At 42.5% G+C, this 16,330-nt stretch overlaps 3 protein-coding genes across 10 annotated transcripts in view; all 3 read left to right on the top strand.

Annotated features, from left to right (window-relative positions):
• The window catches only part of actn1 (actinin, alpha 1), a 35,688-nt gene extending 29,299 nt beyond the window's left edge, over nt 1-6,389 (top strand). For 2 of the 5 annotated variants that reach the window (XM_086095767.1, XM_086095766.1), the window contains exons 12-22: nt 345-495; nt 951-1,059; nt 1,610-1,750; nt 1,831-2,013; nt 3,225-3,359; nt 3,440-3,619; nt 3,880-4,026; nt 4,535-4,615; nt 4,771-4,836; nt 5,670-5,828; nt 5,937-6,389. In XM_086095767.1, coding sequence (XP_085951893.1) covers nt 345-495; nt 951-1,059; nt 1,610-1,750; nt 1,831-2,013; nt 3,225-3,359; nt 3,440-3,619; nt 3,880-4,026; nt 4,535-4,615; nt 4,771-4,836; nt 5,670-5,828; nt 5,937-6,095 — 1,511 coding nt within the window. In that variant the 3' untranslated portion in view covers nt 6,096-6,389. The remainder of the gene's footprint in view (nt 1-344; nt 496-950; nt 1,060-1,609; nt 1,751-1,830; nt 2,014-3,224; nt 3,360-3,439; nt 3,620-3,879; nt 4,027-4,534; nt 4,616-4,770; nt 4,837-5,669; nt 5,829-5,936) is intronic. The other 3 variants (XM_086095770.1, XM_086095769.1, XM_086095768.1) reach the window with 2 other exon arrangements.
• A 764-nt stretch (nt 6,390-7,153) lies between these two features.
• On the top strand, nt 7,154-10,203 carry cox16 (cytochrome c oxidase assembly factor COX16). 3 transcript variants are annotated; one of them, XM_086095451.1, is made up of 4 exons: nt 7,154-7,196; nt 8,257-8,334; nt 8,709-8,777; nt 9,330-10,202. In XM_086095451.1, exons 2-4 carry the CDS (start codon nt 8,260-8,262, stop codon nt 9,441-9,443), a joined length of 258 nt encoding a protein of 85 aa, XP_085951577.1. In that variant the 5' UTR covers nt 7,154-7,196; nt 8,257-8,259; the 3' UTR covers nt 9,444-10,202. The 3 variants fall into 3 exon arrangements, with proteins under 3 accessions (XP_085951577.1, XP_085951578.1, XP_085951576.1); XM_086095452.1 differs by having other exon boundaries at nt 7,177-7,306; nt 9,330-10,203; XM_086095450.1 differs by lacking the exon at nt 7,154-7,196 and adding an exon at nt 7,342-7,710 and having other exon boundaries at nt 9,330-10,198.
• A 4,590-nt stretch (nt 10,204-14,793) lies between these two features.
• Nucleotides 14,794-16,330, top strand: part of slc8a3 (solute carrier family 8 member 3) — a 47,958-nt gene continuing 46,421 nt past the window's right edge. For both annotated transcript variants that reach the window (XM_086095449.1, XM_086095448.1), the window contains exon 1: nt 14,794-15,124. The gene's annotated coding sequence lies outside the window, so the exon portion shown is untranslated. The remainder of the gene's footprint in view (nt 15,125-16,330) is intronic.

The following is a 16,330-nucleotide window of genomic DNA, read 5'->3' as shown; positions in this document are numbered from 1 at the left end:
ACATTGGCAACAGTGGCTCAGGTTAGATGCGGTCGTTGAGTAACCAGAAGATCGGCTGTTCGATCCCCGCTCTCCCCATGTCATGTGTCGTTGTGTCTTTGGGCAAGGCACTTCACACACAATGCCTCCAGTGCTACTCGCATTATATGGAAGGTGCGAATGTTCGGTGGTGGTCGGTTATTATCTTTGTTTTAAAATGTTAACAAAAAGTACTGGGAGCTTTAACACTTCACCAACGTAAGCTTTTTTTCACCACACTGCCCTCTGCTGGATCACTAACGGGACTGCCGTTAGATTGTGACGGTCTTGTCTCTCTGCCCCCCCCCCCCCCCCCCCCCGTGCAGGCAAGGAGGAGATGCTGCAGCGCAAAGACTTTGAGACGGCGTCGCTGTCGGAGATCAAGGCGCTGCTGAAGAAACACGAGGCCTTCGAGAGCGACCTGGCTGCCCATCAAGACCGCGTGGAGCAGATCGCCGCCATCGCGCAGGAGTTGAAGTAAGACACTGGCGAGGCTTATTATCGGCTTGGAAACAATTGTACTTCTTGGGTGGTTTTTCAATTTCTTTCAAACAATTTTTGAACAAATCTGAATGAATCCAGCAGAATCTGTGTGCGAGGAGAATAAATGTTGTAAATTGTATAGCGATCACACGATGTTGTAGCCATTTCCAAACCTGGAAGACATTTTCCCAATGGCACATAAAACATTTTGTTGTCGTTGGGCAATTAAGCAAAACATAATAGCTAGCCTGCTGGCTAACATTAGCTCCAAAGTGCTCGGTCCATTTCAGTGTCACAAGAGCTTAATTACCCAATTTTGCCCAACTTTGCTTAGGTCAAATATATAGATATAGAAGGCTTTGTCTACATCAGAGCTAGCTTGAGCTTTAGCCACCTGGAAGGAAGCACGTGTGACGTCACTGTACCAAAGTTCTGTTGTTGTGTTCCAGCGAGCTGGATTACTACGACTCGCCAAGTGTAAACGGTCGCTGCCAGAGAATTTGTGACCAGTGGGACGCCCTTGGGGGTATGACCAAGCAGCGCAGTGAAGCGCTGCAGGTGAGTTCATTATATTTAAATCCCAAACATGCAGTATACCCCTCCAAAGTTTCTCTAAATTTCATTGCTGAATACAATTCACTTAGTACCATGACATTTGGCAGTCTTGTCTATAAAGACATTGGAAGTCTGCTACTTTGGTTTGAAGTCTGGAAAAACACGGGAAGTCTGCCATTGTGATTTGAAGGGACTGTTTCGGCTTGGTTCTTAAAAATTCAGTCTCCCCAAGTCAGTTAAACTTATCAATACGAAATTTAGAGTAGACCAACAAAAGTCTTAAGTAGCCCAGAACCACACAGGAAGTCTGCCATTTTGGTTTGAAGCGGCCATTTTAGGGTCATTTTGTCCATTTCCATGAGTCCTTTAAAAGTGGACACCACCCAAATATTTTGATTTTATTGTTCCAGTCTAGTCAATAAACACCAAATAGAAATGGCCCAAATACTTTTTTTTTTTTAAGTCTCACTTCACTTCAGCTGTCGAGTAAAGCTGTTTCCTTGGATCAAATGTTTAAAAAATAAAATAAAAAAACAATCCCGACTTCCAACAGAAAACAGAAAAGCTTCTGGAAACTATTGATCAGTTGTACCTGGAGTTTGCAAAGAGAGCAGCTCCATTCAACAACTGGATGGAGGGTGCCATGGAGGACCTGCAGGACTCCTTCATAGTCCACACCATTGAGGAAATCCAAGTGAGAATACAATACAGCAAGTCGTCATTGAGGAGTTTTTGGTATCTATTCTCACGTTACCGTACGTTTGTGGTCCACAGGGACTCAGCACGGCCCACGAGCAGTTCAAGGCCACGCTGCCCGAGGCGGACAAAGAGCGCCAGGCCATCTTGGGCATCCACAATGAGATTGCCAAGATCATGCAGACGTACAACGTCAACATGTCCGGCATCAACCCTTACACCACCATCAACACTCAGGAGGTCAACGGCAAGTGGGACAAGGTGACCACAGCGCTCGTTGCGCTCATTTGCATTCATTTACAGTGATATTGAAGTGCTTGTTACTTACTGAATGGATTAATAATAGGGGTGTCAGGCGATTACAATTTTTTTTTATCCTAATTAATCGCATTATTTCAATAATTAACTCACGATTAATCGCACATTTTATATTTGTTCTAAATGTACAATAAAAAAAATCTAAGTTCATTGTCTTGTTTACATAAAAGTGGGGGGAAAACTTTAAACTAATAGAAACATGGCTGACATTTTTTATCCTAATTAATCGCATTATTTCAATAATTAACTCACGATTAATCGCACATTTTATATTTGTTCTAAATGTATAATAAAAAAAAATCTAAGTTCATTGTCTTGTTTACATAAAAGTGGGGGGAAAAATTTAAACTAATAGAAACATGGCTGACATTTTTTATCCTAATTAATCGCATTATTTCAATAATTAACTCACAATTAATCGCACATTTTATATTTGTTCTAAATGTACAATAAAAAAATCTAAGTTCATTGTCTTGTTCACATAAAAGTGGGAAAAAAATGTTAAACTAATAGAAACATGGCTGACATTTTTTATCCCAATTAATCGCATGATTTTAATAATTAACTCACGATTAATTGCAAATTTTATATCTGTTCTAAATGTACAATATAATGTACAATCTATTTTTTAAAGTTGATAGTCTTGTTTACATAAAAGTAGGAAAAAATGTTAAACTAATAGAAATATGGCATTGATGCAGTAATTTCATAATAATTCATCAAAATAAGTTAAAATTAAAACTGTACTGTAAAAAACGAGTGAGATATTGATTTGTGTTGAGGTCATTTTATCTGCCACCAGACGGTATAATTGCAATTGCAAGATGGTGACAGCTCAGTGCATTTTTCTTTTCATATTATGAGCGATCTAATCTTTAACATAAAGCAACTTGTGCAAATTCTGCACATTTTAAAAATTGTAAAATACAACATGAACCCAGTCTCCACCAATATATGCATTATTATAAAATGTATTACTGCTAAATTTTAATGTAGACGTGTCTGCTGCGTTGCGACTGGAATTCCCCCAGGACTTACTTTCCAATTAAGGGGCGGTCATTAATCGCGCTAAAAAAAAATGAGTGCCATTAAAGGAACTTTCAAAGAACGCACTCATTTTGACACCCCTCGTTAATAATGACGTGTCCTTGCAGGTACGACAGCTGGTTCCACAGCGCGACCAGGCCCTGATCGAGGAGCACGCCCGGCAGCAGAACAACGAGCGTCTGCGTCGCCAGTTCGCCAGCCAGGCCAACGTCATCGGGCCTTGGATCCAGACCAAGATGGAGGTCAGCCTGAAGGCCAGACCGCGAGCGAACAACCTCGCCTTCTCCTTCTGATATTTTGCTCCGTTGCGTGCGGCGTGCAGGAAATCGGCTACATCTCAATGGAACTGCACGGCACGCTGGAGGACCAGTTGGCACACCTGCGGCAGTATGAGCAGAGCATCGTCAACTACATGCCCAAGATTGAGCAGTTGGAGGGAGACCACCAGCTCATCCAGGCCGCGCTCATCTTTGACAACAAGCACACCAACTACACCATGGAGGTAGCCGGAAGGAAGCTAACGTTAGCGTTGGAGTCCATCCAATCCAATCCGCTTGATTTCTATAGCACATTTTATAAACAAATCGCTGCACATTGAAATACGCACACTATCGTGCACATAAAAAAAAAAATATATATATATATATATATATAAAAATGTAAAAGTCATAATAATTTTTTTTTTTAATTAATTAATAAAAAATAAATACAAATTATTCTCGAACCCAAGTGATCGTTTTTGTGTCCGCGTCTTGTGTTCAGCACATCCGCGTGGGCTGGGAGCAGCTCCTGACCACCATCGCTCGCACCATCAACGAGATCGAGAACCAGATCCTGACGCGGGATGCCAAAGGCATCAGCCAGGAGCAGCTCAACGAGTTCAGGGCCTCCTTCAACCACTTTGACAGGGTCAGTCGCAATTCTCGTCCCTCTATGTTCGTGGCAGCAGAAGATGCCATCAATGAATGATGACGCCGCCGGGGTCACCACGCGGTCGGAGAGCCTGCCCGTACGCACTGCACATTAACGCCTGAGAATGCCCTGGCCAATCAACATATGTGTATGGATGGATGTGTGTGCGTGTTTGTGCGCGCCTGCATGTGTGTGTGTGTGTGTGTGTGTGTGTGAGTTTGCGTGACCCTGCAGATGCTAACCAACATGCACTGTCTTCTCTGTTTTCTGTGTGTCTCCTGCATGCCTTCCTGCCACCACCCACCAAACACATGCACACGTGCCTCCACCCCCCCCTCCCCCCACAATGCATGACATCACCCACACCTCACCGTCAATCGCCTTCGCGCTGTTGTCCGAATGCCGCCGCCCCACCGTCCCGTCCTGTGGCTGTCACGGCTGTTATGTGTCGCTGCATGGCCCCCGATGCCCACCACTACCCCACCACCACCACCACACACGTCAGGACCACTCGGGCACGCTGGGGGCCGAGGAGTTCAAGGCCTGCCTGATCAGCCTGGGCTTCGATATCGCCAATGACGCGCAGGTACTCCTTTAACTCATCTCACCTTTTTGTTTTGTTTTTTCCTTTCCTCCCTGCTTTTCCTCCCTTCGTCCTCTCTTCCGACGGTTTCCCTTTTGCTTCCGTCTCCTTTTTCTCTTTTTTTTTCCCTTCCCGTCCATCGCTCGTCCCTTTTGTAGAAGAGAACGGGAGTGATGGACGCCGACGACTTCAAGTCCTGCCTTATCTCCGTTGGTTACAACCTGGTAAACTTTGTCAGTTTTTGGTTGCTGTGTATGAGAGGCCGCGAGAGCAGGTAACACGCGCGTTGTACACAAGAGCGTTACCGTACCACTTAGAGTGGTGCCTTGACATATGAGTTAAATTTGTCCTCTGACCATGCTTGTGACTCAAAGCGAGATAACTACTCTAATCTAACGAGTTGGCAACTAAATAAATCAACAAATAACTAGTGAGCTACCTAAATAACTAGCTAACTTAACAACTCACCACTGAGCTACCTAGAAAATTAACAAGCTAACTAAACGATTAACTAGCTATCTAACAATCAATTAACTAGCTAAAACAACAAACAGCTAGCAATATATATTTAGCTAGCTATCCATAAAACATGCTAACAAAAATAATGATCCAACTACTTATCAGACTAACGAGCCACATAATTAATTTAACTATCTTGCTAGATCATTATTTCAGTAGCTATCAATGCAGTAATTAATGAACAAACTACCTAGGTAAGTATTTGATAATCTAAATAACTATGTAAGCAATCTAGAAATGGTGCTGCCTATTTAATTGAACTGCCAGGCAAACGAACTAGCAAGTGAGCTACCCAGCAAGTTAGCTAGGGTTAGCTACTTAGAAAGCTATAGTATTCTAGCTAACTAGCTTCCTAGCTAACGAGCTGAGTAAATAAAGTTAAAGTACCATTTGGTTTGCAATACACTAACCAACTAGATAACTAGTTATCTAGCTAACTAAACAACTAGCAGTCAAGCTTCCTAAACCAGTGATTCCGCATGCAGAATAATTATATGATTGTAATTATGTACGTGTTGTGGATGTTTGCGTATCGCAGGGCGAGAGCGAGTTTGCCCGCATCATGAGCATTGTGGATCCCAACCGCATGGGCGTGGTCACCTTCCAAGCCTTCATCGACTTCATGTCGCGCGAGACGGCCGACACCGACACGGCCGACCAGGTCATGGCCTCCTTCAAGGTCCTGGCCGGAGACAAGGTACATCAGTTGGAAACGCTGTATAATGAAACATTTATGTGTAAATATCATAATTGTTCAGTTTATGTGCCTCAAAATGTAGAGTAAAATCTGTGTGGCCATTAACAGAACTACATCTTGGCGGATGAGCTGCGGCGAGAGCTGCCCCCGGACCAGGCGGAGTACTGCATGGCTCGCATGGCCCCGTACACGGGCCCCGACGGCGTGCCGGGGGCCCTCGACTACATGTCCTTCTCCACCGCCCTCTACGGCGAGAGCGACCTTTGAACTCTCTCCGCCGCTCTGCCCCTCCACCTGCCCGCTTCTTTTTGTACGTCTCTGGCCTTATCTTTTTTGTCCTCCTCACAAGTTGTGTTGTTCCTTTGCGCCCCCCCCTGCCGCCCCAAGCCAAGCAGTTTACACAGAGAAAACAAGTTATGTTTTTATTTTCTTGTCATTGTCCTCATTCATAAAGGAATAAAGTGAACATATTTTATGATACTGAACAAAAAAAGCAAGGTATTTTTCTTCACCTGGTTGAGAGTGAGAGATGGAAGTTGTAATAAAGAAAAATTGCTTTCATGTTCTCTGTTGATTTTTTGGGGGGTGCTAACATCATGATATTCATCAAATACATTGTTCCCGTTATCAAACAGTTGTGTTCCAGATTTAATGTCTATACCATGGGAAAAGCATACGGTGCTAAGATAAATATATATTTTGACTATTTCATTATTTCCAAGGCTTTAAATAACATACAGTATTTTTAATTGTATATATTACCTAGGAACTCATTGTTAGATCGGGCTTCTAACTGGGAGTATGAGCTACCTTAATACTGTATACATTTAAAAAAAAAAAAAGGTTGCTATTTTATACAGCAATAGAACACAAGCTAACACATTCCTGACTAAATGTGACACTTTTGTGAACACGTACCGTATGAGTTTTTGTGAGTCATTTTTGTGCCAAAAAAAATAAATTGTGACCAAAAGTAGCACTGAATACTGCATTTTCATGTAGAAATAGAATCATATTGACAAATCACCATATCGAAAGTATCCAGTTTAAGCAAATATTAAGCATTATAAATGGTGGTCTAATTATTGAGAGAGAAAAAAAAACTAATTTTGGTTTGTAAATTTGCCTTTGGCGATCAAATATATTGCTTTATTGGCAAAATACTAAAACAATAGGGAAATTAAAAACTGGGAACTTCAACAACACGTTAGTGGCTGACAAATTTGGACGTTTACTGAATTATCATAAAATTACAGCCAAGGGTTGAAACAAAATACGTACAAGAAAATACACGATTTTCTTCGCAGCCTAACATCGGACATTTTAGTGCGTCGGACCAAAGATGGAAGTAGCTACTCTTGAATTGACGTAAGAAAGAGTTATTTTTGGGATTGTTTACTGAATTAACTAGGGAACGTGAAATTAATCATCTGTTTATTTTTGCTCGTTTGTTGGAGAAAGACACAAAAACTTGCCAGGTAGTTTGGTGGAACCTTACTTTATGAGGCATTCGTAGCCTTCCGGGTTTTTTAACTGGTTCGGACCAACACTGCAACTGTGACCTCTTCTTTGGACTTCTAGTCGGACGTCTACTGGATTAAATGGGACTTATATCCATTCATAATAATTAGTAACTATTTATTACATATATTTTGATAGTCAAAAGAAATAAAAACGTTTGAATAGGTCACGTAGGAGATCTAGGAATATTCGCAGCACTCCGGACGTGGAAGTGCACCCCAGCAGTAAACCTGCTTGTTTGGCATTCACGAACATGGACCTTTAGATACATTTAAAAAAAGCAAAAATCAGAAAAGGAATCATGTTTAGCCTAAACGCACTGCAAAAGAACAAGACTTTTAGATATGGAGTGCCTATGCTCGTAAGTATGCGCATGTATGTTTATTTGCATCTTTTGTCAATGCGGTGGGAAGATGTTAGCTCGCTTAGAAGTAATATGTGTTAAATGTAATTTAGTGAAATATAACGAAGTGATGTGGAACAGTGCATGTGCAACAATAAAACAGACAGAACAAGAATACCCTCTTACAGAGCAGTTGATTGCTAGGGAAGAAAACATAATGTTATCTGACCTCGCTCATCTCGCCAACGTGCTTATTATGAAGTGTTATGAAAAGCCCGTGTCGTAGAATGGCGGCGAACAAATTTAAGGAAGACGACTAAGAGTCAATAACATGCAATCAAAGAAAAAAAAAGAGTTTTAGTTGGGATTAAAATGGGACTTTAGTTGTCCAAAGCATTTCAAATGAAAAAGAAACTGAAGAAACAAAGGGTGCTCTCGTAATTTTTTTTCCCATGACCGTATTTTGATGTGGTATTATTGAGCATATTTGTGATTTTGTTATTATTAATGATATATATTTTTTTAAAAGTCAAATCTAATTGTTGAATTTTTATATGGTTTTAGCTGATGGTGACCGGCGGTTCTTTCGGCCTGCGGGAATTCACGCAGATTCGCTACGACGCCCAGAAGCTCAAAAAGAAAGTACGCCACTTTTTCAGCGTTAACTGCAGCAGTCCGATGTGTCACATGCTCACAGAAAGCCCCCCCCCCCCCCACAAAAAAAAAGTCACATTTATATTTAAAAGCAGCAAAGATAAGGCAATGGAAAGATTTACCTAAATAATCATTAAATGAAAATGTATTTCACAAAGAAGTTGAATTAAAAAAAGTTTAAACAAACAGTTCTTAAACATAAAACGCATATGCGTTGTACAAAAATGTAGAATTCAAACAAACTCTTAAATATTCAGTGATTCTTTTGAGTACCACTAGAGGGAGCCTGCGTACCACGCTTTAAGAATCACTAGCCAATGAAGTGTACTGATACCTCATCTGGTTATTTTGTGTGGTTTCAGTTGGATCCCTCACTGGAGGCCAAAGTGAACGCGGAGACGCAGTCGGTCATGTTAGAGCAAGAGTTTGAGGTGAGGAGATAAGATGGAGGGGAAACACGATTGTGTTCAAACTTGATCGATTTGGCCAAGTATTGTCTTTTTTTTTTTTTTTTTTTTTTTTTTTTACATGACATTAGAGAATGAAAATATTCAACAGAAAATGTAGTAATAATGATTAGACTTTCAAGTTTCCGCCAATCGGCTTTATCAGATATTTTGCATATTTTAGTAATTTTGTGTTGGATTGTAACTCGTCAATAGCCACAAATGGATTTTGGCCGCCGCTGATACCGTTTTAATGTATTAACTTACTTTGGCTGCACGGTGATCATATTGCTTGCGTGGCGCTCCTGATATGATTCTGCTAATCAATACCCATGCCGCTTTCCGCCACCAATCCACGTTGTACTGCTGATTGCTAAAGAACAGAAAGGGTCGAAACAAACGTTTTTGATAAAGGTTAAAAAAAAAAAAGTATCCGTAACAACGGAGGAAACTACAAGAAGCCTTGCTGCGTTGCGCTGAAAAAACGTTTGCTTCTGCTCCTCCTCTGCCGCCGCCATCTTGTTTTTGTCGGAGCAGAAGATGAAGGATGTCAGTTTGGACGACTGGAAGAACATTCGAGGCCCCCGGCCCGGGGAGAACTCGCGGGAGTACCAGGACCAGCAGCGCATGAAGACGACCCCGGAGAGCTAGGACACACCCCTTCAATACCTTGAGATATGAGTTTAATTTGTTGCTGGATCACACTCTAGTCAAAACACTAATTAAAAAAAAAAATTATCCCATTGAATGAGTGGAAATGCTGTTAATCTATTCCAGAAAAAAAAGTATATTTTTTGAAAAATATGTACAAAATAATATACCTGGCAAACTGCTGCTGGTTGTCAAATGGGTTGCCACTTCCCACTATACAGCGCTTGTATCTCAAGTTTAAGATAGCAAGTCAGTCAGAAGTTGTGAAGTCTTGATATTCCCGTCAAGTGGCGGAATTCTTCAAGCTCAATCAGAAGTAACATTTTTGCTCACAACTCAAGGCCAAATTTGTGTGTGTGTAAATAATACCTCTTAACTAAACTCATAAGGTGGGGCACTCTTAAGTCGAGGTATCACTGTATATTAAAATCTATATTTAAAAAAAAAACTCCCTTGTTAATTTATTGAGCATGTCTGCCAGTAGGTGGCGGGATTGTGCTCCTCATGCTTCTCCATCACTACTCAAATCTAACAAAATAAATGCTTTTTCCACCTGCTGGCAATTTGTGTCCATCTTGAAGCGCATGAAAACAACATTTGTATGCAAAAAATAATCAGTAGAGAAGCAGGCCTGTCACTTCATTTTTAACACATTCACTGCCATAAATTCATTATAAAAATAGATTACTAAAAATCAGGGGCAACAGGCGATTAACATTTTTAATTGTAATTAATCGCATGACTATACATTAGTTAACTCACGATTAATCAGAAATTTTATATCTGTTCTAAATGTACAATAAAAAAAATTCTAGGTTTTCATACTCTTATTAACAAAAGTAGGAAAAAAAAGTTAAACTAATAGAAATAGTTAGAAATAGTCTAGAGCCGTCAATGGCAGTGAATGAGTTAATTGGAAAATGAAATGCATTCAAATATTAACTTCATTTTAACTATTTCTATTAGGTTTTTTTTAATCCACTTTTGCTAACATGAGTATGAAAACCTAGAAAAAATTTATTGTAAATTTAGAACAGATATAAAATTTGTGATTAATTGTTAGTTAACTAGTGAAGTCATGTGATTAATTACAATTAAAACATTTAATCGCTGGACGGGCCTAATATAAAAAATTTAAATAAGGGGCGTTTAATCGTAATTAATCGCATGATCATTTTATATCTGTTATAAATGTACAATAAAAAAATTCTAGGTTTTCATAAAAAAGGAAATGAAAAAAATGTTAAAACAATAAAAATAGTTCACATGAATTTTTTACGTCTATAGTCGTCAATGGCAGTGAATGAGTTAATCAGGCGCGGCAACAACACAGGCTGACAAATTCAATGTTCAATTTTTACTTGAAATGTATTTTCAAACAAAAATAAAAGTTATAATAGTTGATAGTTAAGGAATTAGTTTTGGATGAATCAATTAATCGTTCCACCCCTAATTCGAACTCCTCCGTTGTTCTCGGAGGATGCCCGCGATGAAGAGGCTGAGGAGGAACGAGGACACCGCTCCGGTTTCATCGGTCCGCTTCCCATCTCACGCGCTTCCTCCGCCGGCATCTAAAAATAGGCCGACGTTTGGCAGCTGAGGGGGAGTCCACGCGGAACAAATGCCCCCCGCGGCTCTTTCGCTTCACTCTGCACATGATGAGCCGGACGGAAACGTGCCCGCCACGCCCACAACTCCGCGGGGGGGAGGAAAGAAGAATGGGCCGGACCGCGAGTCGCCACCGAGATGAGATGATGATGATGATGATGATGATATTTAGGCCACAGCCAAGAAATTTTGCATAAGTCTGACATGCAATCAAATGCTTTGTTTTTTCAGAAATAACGTTTTTTTTAATTATTAAAACACAAGCAAAGTTTGGACAAAGCCTTTAAAAGAAAAAGGGAACGGTAAGATAAAAAGATGAAAATTTGTCAAATTTTCACTTACAAAGATGCAAATTTAGAAATGTTTCCAGATATAAAAATAAAAATTGGAATTATTTTTGGGGAATGCAAAATTTGAACAAAACTTTTTGTCAAATCATGAACATTTTTGAGGTTTTTGAAGATGTCAATTTTGTAGTTTTTCAGATATTAAAATACGTTTGGTGGACTTCAGAAAAACTCACCCAAGTTGAATGACATGCATCGGAAAAGTTGTTTTTTTTATTGGCAAAATAGGACAAAACCGAAAAATTGACTCACAAAGATATATAAATTTGATAGCTTTTCAAATGTTAAAAATAAAAAACTTCGGTTACGTGGACCAAATCAACTGAAAAAGTTTTGTTTTTTCAGAAGTACCACATTTTTGCTGCCGTCTTTTGGGGGGGGGTGAAATAATTTTTGGCCAAATTTGGACGTAACTGAAACCAAAGAAAAATCGTAATTTTTTTACCAATTAAATGAAAAACAGCTACAAAAAAAATGTTTAACTTTCGTACAAAAATATTTTGGTTAAATTTTAAGATCTGAAAACAAAAGTTTATTTTCCCAAATAAACAAAAATGTTGACATTTTTGTTGTTTATTTTGTGGATAAAAAGAAAGCGTTTAACCCAAAAATGCGAGCACAGCTAACCGCAATTGCTGAAGCACGAGACGGTTTCATTCTTCGCTGTGGCTTTGACGAGCATCCATTATTGATCCCGTTTAATGAATTGGAAAGAGCTTGCAGTCTAAGTATTAATTAAAGACGAGTATTAATGAAAGACGAGCACGGTATTCATTTTACTTCATTTTTTATGCTCTGACTCACAGGAACAACCCCTGAAAGTTTTTTTAACGTGGGAGTTTGCTGTTTTGGATTGGTTAGAAATGAGAATCAAAAGGAGTCTTTGCTTCTTTTTTTTTTTTTTGATCAGACAGCGAAAGTTAGTAGGTTTCTTTACTATTTTTGATCTGTTAACATTTTAAATCAATCCGTTTATTTGCCTTCTATGATTGGGCCAAACTAGTTCTGAAATGCCTGGGTCAACAAGGGTCTGCGTCAGGTGTTGCGGGAACCAGAACACGCTGGTGAGAAACGGGCTTCTGGAAGAGGAGCAAGGCATTGATGGAGCAAAAAGTGATGGAGTGCTACTATATGGTAGTAACCTGCCTGAGAAAGGATACATGGCCGCTACGGCAGTTCAAAGAAACTACGGCAAGGGGGAGCCAGAACCCAGGACACAAGGAAAAAATAGAAAAGAGTGGGTTCCAAGCCGCTTGAACAAGATCCCGGATACAAGCGGCCGAAATGAGTTTCCTCCGCAGGGTATCCGGGAGGGACTCCGTGTCGAGCCGCTACTCCAGTTGAGGTGGCTCGGGCATCTGCTTCGGATGCCTCCCTGGGGAGGTGTTCCGGGCATGTCCCACCGGCGGGAGGCCCCGGGGACGACCCAGGACACGCTGGAGAGACTGTGTCTCTCGGCTGGCCTGGGAACGCCTCGGGATCCCGTCGGAGGAGCTGGCTGAAGTGGCTGGGGAGAGGGAAGTCTGGGCTTCCCTGCCTGCTAAAGCTGCTGCCCCCGCGACCCTGAGCGATAAGCGGTAGATGATGGATGGATGGGTTCCAAGCCCCACGACCAGAATAGCCCAACACAAGAGCAATTGGCCTGAGAGAGAAGACCAAGGCTATTGAAAAGAAGTCCTGCCAGAATCCCTTCTTGATGATGTCAACGCAGCACTGCTAAGCATCCTTACTGAGAACATCGCCAAGGCTAACCGGCCCAATCTACGCAACGGTATCAGTTATCCTAGAGATGATTGGCTACGAGAAAAAACAACGGGAAGGAGCGTAGGCCACCCCCGTGGAAGAGAAGGCTCGAGGCCAAAGCAAGGACAACCCGGAGAGGAGTTAGCCTCTTAGCGGAGTAAAGCAAAGGTGTGACGCTTGAAAAAAAGAACGAGAAGAAGAACCAACCTGGGCACTACCCGGATGGACTACAAGAAAGCCTAAGGAGGATTATTTTGTAGGAGTACAAATACCTTGGAATTCCAGAGGCAAATAGCAACCATGAGGAGGAATTGAACACCTTTGCCAGTAATCAGATACCCCGCCGGCATAATACCCTGGCCACTGCAAGAGGATGGTTCCACCCCAAGTCCGGCATCCTGAAGCTGTGCACAAAACGGAAGGACGCGGAATAGGGAGCGTCCTGGCGTCATGGGCACCAGGAAAAGAAACAATAAGCCTCCAAGAATAAGGGATGCTTGGTGAATGCCTCAGACAACATGTTGGAGCCAAGTAAGGAGAAGGAGCCAGATGGGCTGCCATGTAAAGGCAAGCCCCTGCATGGCATTTACCGTCAACAAACGGAAGGAGTGTCTGACATTGAGAAAACATACCAACGACTGGAAATGTCTGGACTGAAAGACACGCCAGAGGCAGTAACCATGGCAACCCTAAAACAAAAGACAGTAGAGGGATCGACCACATCAGACAGGACCCCAAGTACAGGCTGTACAAAGAAGTAGCCCGGAAATCCAGACTCACTCGCGACTTTGCAAACAAGGCAAACATGGAGCGGCACAACCAGGTCACAAAAATAGTGCGCTGGAACATCTGTACCAAATATGGACCGGAGGTCCCAGAATCAAGATTGCAGACGCCTCTGAAGGCGCCAGGCCCGAGATCTTGTCGGACTTCCAGATCCGGACGGACAAACGACTGATAGCAGCATCTGGAAAAAAAAAGGAACACGAAAAGCTGGAGAAATACGAAGGTGGAGAGAAAATGTGGACGGAAAAGGCAACAATTTTGCAATGAGTCACTGAATGCCTCATCCTCTCACCCTTCACCTTTAGACGGCAACATCTCCAATGTTGGCAAAATATGAGAACACCCCCCCCCCCTCCCCCTCCTCCTAGGAAACCTGGTGGAATAAAATCTTAAGTAACGCTGGCATTTATTTCGCATTTCACCTTCGTTATTCGCTTCTACGGCGCACGCGTCCCTAATAATTTGACGACTGTCCTCAACGCTGGCGTCGCTGCAGGTTTTCTCCTCTCAGCTGATGAGGACGATGACGTCGTCGGACCGCGCGCGCGCGCGGGAAGGAGCCGAGGCTACCATTGGACGACACCCACCAAAAATAATCATAATAATGTTAACCCCCCAAAACAGAAAAAAGGGGAGAGATGAAGATGAGGAGGCGCTCACGGAGCGATGCGGGAGAGCGTCACTGAATGTGGAGGAGGAGGAGGAGGAGGAGGAGGAGGAGGAGGAGGAGGAGGAGGAGGAGGGACGTCGTGCGCGCGCGCCTTCCCCACCGGAGAGCGCTGATTCACGGCTCGGCGGTTGAGCGCGAGCCGCTGCGAGCATCCATCACCGGCGAGGACCTTAAAATACTCACCCTCGCTCCCTCGTTCCTTCCCACCTTCCCTCCTTCCTCACCCCTCCTCCTCCTCTTCCTCCCTCGTCACTGACAGCTCCGCTCAGTCCCGCCAGACGCGAGGGTAGGAGGACATCACCCACCAACACCACCACCACCACCACCACCAGCACCAGCACCAGCACCAGCACCACCACGGGCGCCAAGGCGAGCCCCTCCGGCGGATCCGATCCAAGACACCTCTTGCCGGGGGAACCGAGCCGGCTTGAGGGGGGCGGGGGGGTTCGGAGTCAGCGTGATTTTTTTTTTTTTTTTTTTGGGGAGGGGAGGTGGTGGTGGTGCAGCTTCGGCACGAGCTTACCCAGGTAAGTGACAGCCCATAATAATATTCATAATGCATATTTATGGCATCATGTGTGACGAATGGATCAATTAACACTCTTGTACGCGTGCCTAAGGCGCTAATGGGCGCGCCATTGATGTTCTCATAGTAATGCGTAGTGTGCACAATGTTACATATGTCTCCTTTAAATTGGCAAGGGGGGGGGTATTCGTAGGGGACCCCCCCCCCCCCCCCCCCTCAACCTCTCTTGCCCCTCCACTTCAGGTACAGATGATGATTAATCAGCAACAGCTGAAGCTCTGCTGAGTGTGCAGCTCAAATGACCCCCCCCCCCTTTTTTTTTTTAAAGTAGCCCCCCCCCCCCCAACACTCACACACGCACATGTCCAAAAATAGAATAAGGCTGTCCTGTCATGCACGTTATGTATGTGACCCCGTTTATACACCTCAATAATACTGAACATGTTGCGTCCAGTCCCGTAAGGAAGTCACGTCCAGAGTCAAACTGTTTTAACCTGTACGGTTTATTTTCCTTGTCATCGTATGATCCAAACAGGAAATGGCGCCGTTTCCGTTTCCTGTTCTAAGGTTATCGTCACACTTACCCTCGCTGTTTGCGTTTGTTCCGCTTTCCCAAGCTGTTGCCATAGTAACAACCTTATATAAACTAGTCAGTCCTGTTAAGTAGAAAAAAGGAACTACGTTGAAATGAGTTGAGGAGCTTCATGGCGTGTTTTTTGCCACCATCTTGTGGCTCTTATACGTAATTACAGCATGAGCCCGATTTTCACTTTTTGGGGGCAAAGTTAAAAGTTCTTTCAAGTTTCCCTGTGCTTCCATGCTTTTTTTTTTCCTTTTCTAAAACGTTAGCCATTAGCCATACGTACGCTTGCTAAAATTAATTAATGTGTGAACGCGATCTTTAATTCAGCTTTTATCGCATTAGGCTCCATTTCCTATTCTCGGGTTATCACTAAATTCGTGCCTGTTAGCAGCTAGCATAGCAACAGCTTGAGGAATCGATACTGGTCGTTAACCGTGATGCTATCAGCTACATGCTATTCACGTTAGCATTCGCTAGGTGAACATTTGCATGTGTAATTGATATTACTCAATGTTTTTCATCGATACTGTTGTCAAAAAGCTCTTCTAAATGTGTGTTTTTTTTATTTAGTGGTGTACAAAAAAAAAAATCAAAAATGCAGTTCCTCGCCGCTGTAAACAGATG

Source organism: Leptonotus elevatus, chromosome 14, assembly GCF_054856555.1.
Source record: "Leptonotus elevatus isolate MCC_2025b chromosome 14, RoL_Lele_1.0, whole genome shotgun sequence".
In the NCBI taxonomy this organism is placed as follows: domain Eukaryota; kingdom Metazoa; phylum Chordata; class Actinopteri; order Syngnathiformes; family Syngnathidae; genus Leptonotus; species Leptonotus elevatus.
This window is presented reverse-complemented; position numbering and strand designations above follow the sequence as displayed.

Bases quoted from the DNA above. Each gene is read 5' to 3' on its own strand.
- cox16 (XM_086095450.1), top strand. From the start codon at position 7,651: ATGTTTAGCCTAAACGCACTGCAAAAGAACAAGACTTTTAGATATGGA. The intron at 8,335-8,708 runs GTACGCCACTTT...GTGTGGTTTCAG, and splicing joins CCCAGAAGCTCAAAAAGAAA to TTGGATCCCTCACTGGAGGC. The intron at 8,778-9,329 runs GTGAGGAGATAA...TTGTCGGAGCAG, and splicing joins TGTTAGAGCAAGAGTTTGAG to AAGATGAAGGATGTCAGTTT.